At 41.3% G+C, this 13489-nt stretch overlaps 1 protein-coding gene across 1 annotated transcript in view; it reads right to left on the minus strand.

Moving 5' to 3' along the window:
- The window catches only part of MRPS35 (mitochondrial ribosomal protein S35), a 56198-nt gene that overhangs the window by 14882 nt on the left and 27827 nt on the right, over positions 1–13489 (minus strand). The window contains exon 7 of the mRNA XM_074948918.1: positions 4467–4536. Within this exon, the coding sequence (XP_074805019.1) occupies positions 4467–4536 (70 nt within the window). The remainder of the gene's footprint in view (positions 1–4466; positions 4537–13489) is intronic.

The raw sequence follows: 13489 nt of genomic DNA on the forward strand, positions 1-13489 counted from the left end.
TTGCTTTATTTCTCATCTGGAGTAGTGCAACCTTTTCCTTTCTGGTCCCCCTCATTCACATTGCCTATCTACTGTCCATTCAAAAAAGTAGCTACTAAGATCATTGTCCTTCCACATTATTTTGACCACAACAATAACACTCTCTGAATTTCTCCACTGGCTTCTCTGCATCAAGTGGAGTCTTCTTTTGCTTGCTCTTCAAGCGCTTCCCAATTCTGACCCTTCCTGTCTGTTCATCTCAATATATCAACCCCACTCCACTTCACTAATTCTAGTCTCATCTGAGTATTTATCAGCTGCTCCCACAATTTTCTCCATGTCTTCAATGCTGCCTGTTATACACAGAACACGCTCACTGAATTAATCCACACAAACATTCCTACCTCCAGTGATTGACTGGTTCGGTGTCAATCAGGGATAGCTGATATTTGTTTATAATTAGATAAAAATTAACCCAGTAAACACAAACACGCAAAGAAACTTCATATTAAGCAATACCTTATCTATGCAACTGTTACTTTATTGGTTACTCCTGCCCTCTCCTTTCCTTCCCTTTTAGTTTGTCACTGACTTGTTGCAGATATAGATTGTGAACAGATCAGGGCAGCGACTGTCACTGGCTATTTTTACAGTATCCATCACAATGGAGACCCAATTCTGATTGGACCCTTCAAGTGCTACTGCAATATCTATATCTATAAAATCAGAGTTCCACTACTAGAGGACCTGGTCCTTGGATTGAAACCTCAGTTAGAAAGGAAGAAATACGCCTCAAGACCAAACTTGGACCTGGAAGGCAATCTTTGGGAAAAAAAAGTAAATGAGTTTTCTGCAAAGAGTGATCCACAGGGGATTTTTTTTTAAAAACCAACCAACCCAGAATTAACTGTGTGTGTGTTACTTAGGAACAAAGTTATTTTAGCACTTTACTACTGCAGCATCACTTTATACAGCTCAATAGCATGCAATTTACCAAGCACTGGACAATCCACATAGAAATTGGCACCTCCCACCTCTCAGAAAAGGTTTAATTAGTAATATGAGGCCTATGGTATATCCTAACATGTAATTATTTTGACAGGTTACCTCCCAATACTAGTACATATGCTGTGGCACATCAAACAATTAAAGCCAAGTGACACTTAAAAGATAACTACACTTCCTGACCTACATACAGCCCTTGGTTTTCATATTCTGTTTGTTCCGATACTTGTTAACTTGCAAGATTCAGTAGTTCACAACAATTCTTCCAGTCATTAATACAAATTAGAGAGGATCTACAACAGTGGTGAGCAAACTACGGCCCACGAGCGGTTTTAAGCCAGCCTACAAGCTCCCACTGGGAAGTGGGGTCTGGGGCTTCCTCAGCTCTGGCTGGGGCGCAAGGTCAGAGGCCACACCATGCGGCTCTTGGAAGCCACAGCATGGCACCGCACCAGCTCCTACGTGCTCCAATGGCCCCCTCCGGCGCTCCAATAAGAGCTGAAGTGGTGGTGCCTGAGGATGGGGCCACCTGGCCACATAGGAGCTGGAGAGGGGACATGCCACTACTTCCGGGAGTCACTTGAGGTAAGCGCCGCTCGGAGCCTGCACTCCTGAACTTCTCCCCACATCCCAACCCTTGCCCCAGCCCTGATCCCCCTCCCGCTCTCCAAACCTCTCGATCCCAGCCCGGAGCACCCTCCTGCACCCAAACTCCTCATTCCCAGCCCCACCCTAGAGCCCGCACCCCCAGCTGGAACCTGCACCCCTGACCCAATTTTGTGAGCATTCATGGCCTGCCATACAGTTTCTATTCCCAAAGGTGGCCCTCGGGCCAAAAAGTTTGCCCACCTCGATCTACAGTAACTAAAACAGCAAGTACTGGGTCTTTAGGACTCACATCAAAAACTGCAACAAAAGCAGTAACAGTCAACATGGAAAGGAACTACTGGCCTCATTTTCTTATTGCATTCTACCAAGCACACTCATGCAAGGTGGCACCACGCTGTTGGCAAGATGACCAAATCTGGAGATTACTTTTGTCTAATGTTACTGTCTATAGGGAGGACTAATCCCCATCAATATTTAAAGTTCACACAGATTAAAATAGATTACAGCCTGTTTGCTTATGGTTAACAAAATGCATCAAAACTACCTTTCAGCAGGTCTATTAAAAGGGATTACCACTGATCATGGAAAAAATCAAATATGTCACAGCACACCATCAATTTTTCATGGAAATCAAAGACAATTACAACTGATTGACGAGTCCATCAAATATTAACATGGAAGTTGAAAGGTAATAAAAGGGCAAGAGACTTGTGCGTATTCAATACACAGCAAGCACTCACATGTCAATATCATATGGCCCTGACTTCTATCACTAAGTAATGCTAGATGTGTTGTTTGCCTGGAATTAATAAAAAAGGAACAGTGTTTAGTCTCTGTTGTCACTGTTCTGCTACTGGAAACTGATCTGTCATCCAAGTTCGAGATTTGTGTTACTGTTAAAAAGAAAATACCTATGTTGGTAACGTACCACTGAAAAGTAAAAGCTTATCTATAAAACTTATTCTTTAAAATATAAATTCATAAGTCAAATTTAATAGCATGTTGTCTATAATTACAACATACGCATCCTTCAAGCTAGTCTCTGATCAAATGAAATTCCTCACTGAATGAGTTATTACGTATTTAAGTGAGTAACTAAAATGACTGAAGGCAGAAATATTAGACTTCTTAAAGAACGTTGATTATGGGGACTTAAATGCTACTGGAAAAGATCACAACCACTGACAGGAAAGTCAACTAAAAAACAGTATTACGAAGGGAAGCTCAAGGTCTTCTCATACAAAGGTAGGACTAAAAATACAATCCAATTTAACTCCACTCTGACTAAATACTGCTAGGTTCAAAAAGGAGTATATAAAGGATGGGTAACAAATGCAGTGACACCAAGGCACAACTAAGATGATTGAGAGAGAGTGGGAAGGAAGTACCTAACTTATTTTCATCCTAATATAATTAGTCAGATGGTTAATGTTAACCGACTGTACTATTTTTTTAAAATCAGTATTTTGAGAACTATCAGTCTGCTACATTTTACATACTCGGAAAAAATACTATAATTGTGCACATACCTGCTCAAATACAGTGTGAAAACATGCATGCTGTACAAATGCCAAATGCAGTGGCAGCCAAATAATGTCATATTTATCAGTTACTTCCTTGCAACAAATAGAAGCTATCCAAAATGTAAGTATGGGATTTCAACATTCCTTTTTATTGCAAGTATGTTATGTTGCTTTTATCATTCTATATAATGTAATATTCTTTTGAAAATGCATTTTAATATTTGTAATCAATAGGAAAGACTAGAAGTCATGGGAGAAGTAGATATACTGAAAATTAACAGGCCAGTTGAGGGATAAATTTTGATAGAGAAAAGAGTATGGATTGAAAAGTTGTCTTATGTCCACTTGATGGCCTATATGAAACAGTTTTTCATTCTCATTCCTAATGTACAAGTGTTCTTGATAACACACCACAACTGATTCTCCTGTTGACAGCTTCAGCAATTGGGAGGTGGGTGGGGCCAACCAAAAAAAAAAAAAAAAAAAAAAGAAAAAAGAAAAAGAAAGACCGAACTGCAATAAATGCAAAATTATTCTCCCTCTATCCACCGTGGGAGAATATTTCACTCACCACAAGGTCACTACTTTTGTGAAACTCACTAGGCACATACCTGTTCTTAATTAAGTTGTACACATTAAAATAATGTGTTTTGAATATAAAATATTTTCCAAAAGGAAAAAGCATATTTTAAGACAAGTGTAAGATTCAAATAATCTGGGATACCTTTAAAATAACTTTATTCATTGCTTAGAAACAAATTTGATTTTATCACTTGAGTATTTAACTAATTAACTTTTTTTTTTAAACCCAAGTCTGTCGAAAAAAAATTTTGTTTCCTGCTTCTCTATATTTTGCTTTGGATTGAGATAATCAGATATTATAAAACCACATTTAAAAAAAAAAACGTTTTACACTGATTTCGTATCTAATTTTCAATTGTGTGCATTTAATAGCCAGTTGAAATCTTTTAAAAAGCTGCTTCATTTCCGTTCAGCTTTTTAATACTGCATCGGGATAAATGCAATCAAAATTATTCTTAATTCCTGTCAGAAGAAAGGAATTTATTTCTAAAACCTCTTGTGAGGGGATATTTATTGTGGGCATATGAATTCAAGTAACCAATAAAATAGTGGCATCCTGGAAAGGTATTAGAAGTGCTTTCTGTGGTTCACGTTGGACAGAACAGGGTTGTTATGCTTTTTGTAAATCTTCCAAGCATGCTGAAGCCGCAGACTGATTCCACCCACCACACATGTCAGGATTTTTAACTAAATGTGGTCCTAGGTAAAGTGTTATCTTTTCTGAATTAAAAGAACTGTTTATTTTGCTAGATACATTCAATTGCTTACCCACGATTCATGGTACAAAACTGTGAGGAGGTAGATTCCATAGTCATAGTTCTGTCTCCTTAATGGACACCTGAAATTTAAAAACCAAACAAAAACAAATTTAAAAAACTATTTTGAAATAGTCGCTATTCTGTTTTTGGAAATTAAGAATAAGTAGCTAAGATTTTTGTTTGTTTGTTTAATCTGTGTCCCCAGACTCTGGGAAGGTTTTGTATCACTTCAGTTCCTAGTTAATTGTTCATTGGACATTTCTGAATAAAATTTGATTTATACAGATTTTTAGGCTTTTGGTGTGATGTCAAGGAAATATTTCCTTCAGTGACTGATCTGCACCTGGCCATTGGGAGAAAATTATGACAATAAACTAGAACCGATGGGGCACATATTCAGCAACCATTCAAGTCTCTGCACTCTTGGCCAGAGCCAGTCTTCAAGGAAATTCTGTTTTCAGCGAGCACGGGTAAGTGTAGACAGCATGAGACTCTGGTATGGAGAAAAGTATATTGTTCAGTTAGCAAATGAAGAAAAACTAATAAAACTTTAAATAAAACATTAGCTTCTAATGTAAGAAAACTTAGGTCAACCTAATACCAAAGTTAGAGAAAGATGCCCTAAGTGTAAGTAGCCAGAAAGGGAAGGATACTGTACAGACTGTAGTGTGCACTTCTTTTGCCTCATGGCCAAGTGCTTTAGGTATGCAACAGGAACAAACAGGTTGTGGATCTCAGAACCCAAGTAATGTATCTTGAAACCAGAGGTGCTGATCTGGAGGTCCAGAGGGAGAGTGAATTACTTCCAGAAATAACATAAGGACAATAGGACTAGCTGTCACAATCCTTTAATTGATGAAGCTGGTGTTAAACACACTGTGCCTCCAACTCTCTCTCTCATTCACACTAACTCCCCCAACGTATCTGTGGGCTTCTTTCCAGGCTGAAAGGTGGGGTGCTCATCATCAGTTTCTCCCTTCTCTACTGAGTTATAATAGGGTGCAGGAAGGAGAGTCATTCTGTCTTAAGTGATCTCCTGGGCTCAGGTAGGGCCAGTACAGCACCTCTTCTGCTCCAAGCTCTCAGGTAGTCCCACAGTCCAGCAAAGTAGGCAGTGCAGCAGCCAGTGACTCTTTCCCACCTCCCTCCATAAGGCAGGAGGTGGTGTCAGCAGGGGACGTAGTACTCCTCCTACTCTGTTTTCCCAGTGTTGGACCCAACTTCACCTAGAAGTTACCACCAACCTCTATAAAAGTTTGAATGAAAAGGGAAATACAAGTGGTATCCATACAAATCTTAATTCCCAAGCCTAAAACTGTAAACGTACTAATAAGTTTATACCACCAGCCTCTGGATCAGGAAAGATATTGCATGTGCAATGTTGAGAGAGATCCTAGAGAAAACTAAAATTTAATAAACTAGTAATAATGCTTGATTCAAGTACCCACTTACAGAAATGACAGGTTTCAGAGTAACAGCTGTGTTAGTCTGTATTCGCAAAAAGAAAAGGAGTACTTGTGGCACCTTAGAGACTAACCAATTTATTTGAGCATAAGCTTTCGTGAGCTACAGCTCACTTCATCGGATGCATACTGTGGAAAATACAGAAGACGTTTTTATACACACAAACCATGAAAAAATGGGTGATTATTTCCCCTTGTTTTTTCCTACCCCCGCCCCCCCCCCCAGACGTTCTTGTTAAACCCTGGATTTGTGCTGGAAATGGCCCACCTTGATTATCATACACATTGTAAGGAGAGTGATCACTTTAGATAAGCTATTACCAGCAGGAGAGTGGGGTGGGGGGGAGAGAAAACCTTTTGTAGTGATAATCACCCATTTTTTCATGGTTTGTGTGTATAAAAACGTCTTCTGTATTTTCCACAGTATGCATCCGATGAAGTGAGCTGTAGCTCACGAAAGCTTATGCTCAAATAAATTGGTTAGTCTCTAAGGTGCCACAAGTCCTCCTTCACTTACAGAAAATGTACCAGTGTCATATCAGGACAGGGTTTAGAGAAGCTATTTCTCAATGTCTTAAAAGGACTGCTTTTTTGGAAAAGCTCTTCTACAGCACACAAGAGGAGTAGCTATGCCAGATTTTGTCCTAAGTAAAACACAGGAGCTGAGTCAGTAAGTAATTATAGTTGACCCACTAAATAACAGTGGGAGTAGATTTAAAATAAAATAGAAGGCTACCTCAAAAGACCTTAAATTAAAAAAGTGAGGAAGTTAAAATCTTTTCACTAAGCAAGGGAATTACTTAAGCATTCCCTATAAGAATCACAGAAGGTATGTATAGGTGGCATGCCCCCTTAACTCCCCTAAAAAAAGCAGGAAAGAAAAAAAACCCAAATCACACTACGATTACATGGCAAAGGACGAGAGTATTTGAGCCAAACAGGTATCCTTCAAAAATTGAAATCCAGCTAAAGTGAAGCCAATAAAAAGGAACCAGCTATGGCAGGAAAAAATGTAAGATAGGCAAGAGGGAATTTTGGAAAAAAATAACTAAAGGAAAAAGAAGAGGCAAGAAGTTCTGCAAGTATTAGAAACAGGATGCCTACAAGAGAATCATGGGGATGCCAGGGAGCAAGGGGGCTAACTGATGACAAAGGGATTGCAGAGAAACTAAAATTTCTTCATTACAAGGGATATTGTGGTCAACCTGTTCTTTTTAGGTAAGAAAGATAAGGCTTTGTCAGAGACTAAGTGTGGAGTACGTCTTCACAGTTAATGCAGGTGATTGGCAACTGGATCTGGGCACCTGCTAGCCTTGCCTGGGTGTAAGGATCCCCGCAGCAAAAGTCCTACTTGCGTTACTGTGTTTCTGCACTCATCCATGTGTGTCTGGGGGCATATCCCACGATTCTGTGTGCTAAGACAACCTAGGATTTTTTCCCTGTCAACTGCAGAAGAACTTGTCTGTTCTTTGGGGGCACTGTGGGACAGACACCGAGGACTATCAGCATGCAATTGACTGCCTGTATCCTCACTTCAGAACGGATAGGTGACGACCTGAGCTAAACTGGAGCATGGGTTCTAACCTTTACCCACAACTGATTAAGTTAGCCTGGGCGCAAAGTACCTGCAAATCGGGTCAGATGTTTTTAAACCAGGGCAGGATTTCTTCTGTGAGGGTGGTTGTAGAACACAATCTGTTCTTTTTGTGCATCTGGAGACATGGCTGTTAATTGTTGCTGCTTTTAATTTCCACTAACCTTGTGGAGCAGACAGAATTAAGATTGAGGGTGTTGGTTTCTATGCCTTCTGCATTAACAAAACAGCTCAACAGGTTAAAGCAGCAAGACCTGTGCAAATTCATTAAAAGCCATGGGGTTACACAGGTGTAATTGACTCATCTGTCCTGCAGAAACTTATTATTGGTGATGCTCAACATAGGGACAAGTCCTTTTGACTTACAGAACCAGATACGTGGACAACCAAGGCATGAAAGACGTCAAGATCACAGCATGTTAGCAATGGTCACAAAGGTAAAGTATACAATCTACTGTTTAAACTAGCTTAAATTGGTGTTAAACACTTGCCAACCATTGCCCCTACTCCGCAACACTGAATCTAATTTCTCACTATTTAAAGAGTGAATATTTCTTCAAAGAACATAAGCCATTTTTACATTATTACTTTCATAATAGCTGCAGAAGCCTTCAATTTCTCTATTTGTGCCCAGGGCTTGCTTTTAGTTTAGTGTAATTAAAAAATATCCAGCCTCCAAATGGGAGCTGGGTCAAACCACTCTGGCACCAAATGCAGCCTGCCTCTACCACCACCTGAGCAGCTTTGAGAACATATAAAATCTTGCTTCACAGGATTTTTAACTGGGAATTTTTGAGGTAACAGTTTGACTCTTAGTTATTTCTTAAAAATAAGATTGAGCACAAAGAGAACTGCACTGAAGGAAAAACTAAGCATCAGGAAAGCAACCTAAAATTTTTAAAAATAATATTAAACAAATGTAAGTCTTGTGATATATGAACGTAACAGATCTCTCTCCCACCTCTAGAACATAATCAGCAAAAAGTATTGTTTTCCAGTACCTTCCTGCACTTGGAGGTTCTTTACAGCCCCCTGGTGGGGGATGTTTTCATAAAAACAAATAACCTTAATAGAAATGCTTCAATCACCTAATAAATTACAACCACTAAAACTTAAAGGACATAATAGTTACACAAAATAACCTAAAAAGCATGAGCCAAAGAATGTACTAACAACAGTACTGAGGATAAAATGGGAAATAAAGTTAGGAATCAGTGTTGTCACCACATATGCATATTTGGATGACAACCCTCAAAACTTTTGGACAAAGTCTGGGATATATACATAAACCTGTAACTGAAGTAGTGTATCTAACTAGTGTTCCAAACGAAATACACAAAATGCAGGTGTCCATGATTAATTCTAAATTTATCATAATTTGCTTCATATTTCTGAACACAGCTAAGTTGTACTTTTACTTTCAATTAACTCGAGACTGACAAAGAACAGCTTTGAAATTCAGTTTAATTACAGCAGAAAGGCTCAAGAAATATTAAAAGCTTTTTTATTCCTCAAGCAAAAGTAAATACTTGTGCTATGTACTTTGCTGAGGCCATGAAATTTGTCTGAAGCTCTTCTGAACACCACAAGCCATTTGGAAAGGATATTTAATGAATTTTGAACTTGAAACTGCCAGATTATTGGAAAAATAAATTACTTCTGCAGGTGAAATGAGATGTATCATTATTTACAATTCTGATGCAAATTTCCCAAAGGCTAGTATCTAAAATTCATAACTGATAACCACGATTAGAGAGCTTAGTGTCAGCATCAAAGCTAGTAAGGTGTTGACACATTGAAAAGCTATGTATGTTATAATTGAATGCTGAACAAGTTGCATCATTCTTAATCAGCGAAAAAGACAGTTACTTATCTGTACTGTAACTGCTCTTCAAGATGTGGGTGCAGACACGTATTCCATTCAGGTGTGCACACGGCCCAGTGCACCAAAGTCAGAAAACACTGTGTAGCAGTACCCATACAGGTAGTGCTCATAACCACTGGCCTTTTAGGCCCTCCCCAAGCTATTTAAGAGCAATACAACCCTGACCTCTCAGTTCTCCTTCATACCAAACATCAATAATTGAGACTTTAATGGAGAGGGGATGTAGGGTTGGTTGTGAAATAAACATCTGCATCCACATCTTGAAGAATAATGTGACAGGACAGGTAAATAACCATCTTTTCTTAGAGTGCTTTGCAGACATGCATTCCACCCAGGTGACTCAAAAGCAGTATCAGGAGGAGATGGGGCTTGGAGTCTACTTTAAAGAGCAACTGCAAAAATGCCTTCCCAAAATTCAATTCTGATTTGGACATGATCGTGATGGCATAATGTTTGGTAGAAGTAGGTATGAAAGACCAAGTAGCAATCTTGCAAACATGAATAAAGAAACATCACTGAGAAATGCAATCTTGGCCAAGCTGGTGTGATGAGACTCAATATGATATGATCCATCTTCATCTCAGGAATGACTGGGATTGGGGGAAAGCATACATCAGGATTGATCCACTATTCAGATTAAATGAATTGCTCAGGGAACATGGACTGAGACTTACTCAGGACCCGCACTGCTTGTTGTCCTTCATTGCAAACAGATGCAAAGATGGACCTTAGCACGCTGTTTTTCAGAGACCACTCATGATTCTAGGAGAAATTCCTGCCAAGACAATCGGCCAAGTAATTCCGGACCCCTGGTAAATAAGCAACTGCAGGAGTGATGTTATCTTCGGTGCAGAGCTGCCAAAGCTTTGTCAAGAGGTGATGAAGTTGACTGGAGCGAGCTCCCCTTTGCTTCTTCACATAATAGGTTGTGGTGGTGGTGGGTACATGAACTGCTACAGTGTTGAGCTGCACTCAAAATACCTTGCAGGCATTGTAAATGACTCAAAGCACCAGGATGTTGATATGAAGAGATGCTTCCTGCTCCATCTTCAAACCTTGAACCTCCAATTCCCCCAGATGTGTCCCCCAACCTATTATGGAAGCATTGGTAATTATGATCCTGCCTGGGTCAGAGGAGGCGAGTGAAGGCAACACCCTGGCATACACTGCTCTGAACTAATCACCACTGGAAGGAATCCAGACCTTCTGGAGGCACTCGAACTTGACAGTCCAATGCTTGACAATTTGGGTGATAGATCAACTTCAGCCATGCTTGAAAATGACGAAGGTGCAATCTTGCATGCTGGTCCAAATAAGGGTTTGGCCATATGACCTAACAGCTTCAGAAACACTCAGATTGGAACAGAAGGGTGAGAACAGAGACACAGACAGGTGACTAATTGCCTGGAATCATTCATTTGGCAAAAATGCCCTTACGTTTGTAGAATCAAAGAGGGCCCCAATGAGCTTGATTTTCTGAGGTGGTATTAATCTTGTTCAAGACCCAGACTATTGAGAAAGGCATAATGTGAACCGGACATGTGAGCAGACTTGCCCCTCACTATGCAATTGTTCAAGTATGGGAAAACATGAATTCCTCTTTTTCTGAAGTATGTTGTCACTACTACCATGCATTGGTAAAAATGCAAGGAAGTGAGGACAGGCCAAAGGGTAGCACTGTGTAGTGATCATGTTGACTTGCCACAACAAATCTCAAATCTCTGGCGGCTTGTGGAAAAAAGTCACCAGGTGGAAGTAAGTGTCCTGAAGATCCAGGCCAGCAAGCCAGTTGTGATTTAACACAGAAGAATAGCTGCTTAGAGTGACCATACGGAGTCTCCCATATTTGATGTATTTGTTGAGAGTGGAGATTGAGAATAGGTCTCATCCCTCCTTTGAATTTGGGGACCAGGAAATACCAGGAATAGAATTCCTTTCCCCAGTGCTGCAGAGGGACCTCTTCTATAGCTCCGAAGCACACAGAGTGCGGACCTGCTGAAAGAGCAGTGGCTTGTGAGAGGGGTTCTGAAGCAGGAAGGGGTAGGGAAGAGAGATGCACAGAGACTGAATGGTGCTTAGGACCTATTTGTCTATTACTGTATCCCAAGCATGGATAAAGCAAGACAACCTGTCCCCAACCTGAGCAGATAGAGACATGGAAGTCACAACAGGAATGCTACCCTGGATCTGAAAGTCAAAATGGCTGCTCGCTCACTGAAGGATAACCAGCTAGCTAGCTAAAATTAGACCCAGAGGGCCTATTTCTCCTCCACAATCCATGTCCTCTACTAGATAAGTCCTGCCGCATAACAGGGAAGAACCACTGACAGAAAAATAGCTGTGAGTGATATTGATGCTGTTACTGCTGACCTCTATAATGCCGCCTCCTTGTGGCTGGAGTATTGTCAAGGACTCACAGGCCCTGTGCTCTCTCAGCTCCATACGGTCCCTCAGAGTAACCCTCTTCAGTGTGATAGCTTTCCATGAAGGTTGCTCTCTTTCTCTCTAGGGCTATGCCCTCTGGCCCTGCCACCTCCTGGAACTGTACCTCTGAGCCATCTGCACACCTGTCTCTCGCCGTGGGATCCCTCAGGGAGTTCACTCGCCACACCCAGGAGCAGCAGTGGAACCCTGATCTCTAGACTGCAGCGACTCTCAGCCAGCTTAAAACAGAAAGGTTTGTTGAATGTCTGAACCCAGCACAGGAAGTTCTCAAGGCCCTCGGGTCCACAGTCTATCTGCATCTGCCCCAGTCCCGATGGGCTCAGGCTGCTCCCTCAGTCCCCAGTCGAGCTGCCCCCTCTTTCCAGCCCATCATCATATATCACCTTCCCCAATAGCCCCTCCTCTGTCCTTTGGCTTCGGTCCCAGGTAAAGAGGCCACCTGGGCCCTCTCTCTTGTCTTTTGTTCCCCCACTGGTCAGAACTGGTTGACTTCCAAGATGGGGTGGGCCTTCCGGTCACCAATTGCTAGGGTACCCAATTTCCAATACCTGGGGCTCTGATTGCTAAGCGAGGTCACACCGCCTCTGTAACAAACACACACCCTCTCCCACCACCTCGTTAAAGATGCAGCACACAGGGAAATTGAGACACACACAGTATTCATGCATACCATTAAGAAAATTCCTTACTTTATCACAGGTAGAAACCCCCAACAAACAAATTAGCCCAAAAGTCCCGAAAAGAATGTAAAGTCTCATCAGTTTTCTACTGAAACAAAAGCCAATCATCAAAAGCTAAGTCTACTGTGCTCTGCTGAACATCAGGAGATCTTCTGGAATTTGCAACCATGAGGCCCTTCTCAGTCACAGCTGATCCCATAGCTCTGGAAGAAGCGTATGACACATCCAGGGCTGACTGCAGCAAAGCTTTGCCCACCAGATGACCTTCTGCAATGAAAGCCGTAAACTCTTAAGTGGGCACTTCTGGCAACTTATCTGTGAGTTTGAACACAGCGACACAACTGATGAAATCATATTTAGATAATGCCCGCTGATTTGCAATGTGCAGTTGTAATCATGAAGATGTGTACATTTTTCTCCCCATCAAGTCCATCTTCTTAGATTCTTTGTCCCTGATGGTGGACTTACATCTCCTCTGTCACGCTCTGTCGTTAATGCTGTTAGAATGAGAGACTGAACTGGATGGGAACAGAAGCACTAGAAGCCCTGCAAAGGAACACAACACTGTTTCCAGAGAGCTTTGCTGTAGGTGGTAATGAAGCTGGGATATTCCACAAGGACTTGGCAGGCTCCAAGGGAGCTTCATTTATCAGGAAAGCTCCCTGACCTGGAGCTAACAACTGGAGAATATCCAGCAAGGGTATGTGTATTCTCCTGCACAAACTCCGCTTGAATGCCCAAGATGGAAGCCATGTGCCTCAGGAGGCCCTAGTATAACTTAAAATCCTCAGGCACCAGGGAAGAACAGTCCAGTATCGTAGGGTCATCAGGCGAGCAGGAAGTAGAAGGGGGTGGGGTCACTGGAGACTCCTGCATGAGAGCATCAGGCTGAACCAGCTCAGGAGGAACGACCTCAGATTGTGCCTGTAATAGAGATGGTTCAGAAAGAGAAATTTTAGCCAGAAT

This window comes from Natator depressus, chromosome 1, assembly GCF_965152275.1.
Source record: "Natator depressus isolate rNatDep1 chromosome 1, rNatDep2.hap1, whole genome shotgun sequence".
NCBI classification, from domain to species: Eukaryota; Metazoa; Chordata; order Testudines; family Cheloniidae; genus Natator; species Natator depressus.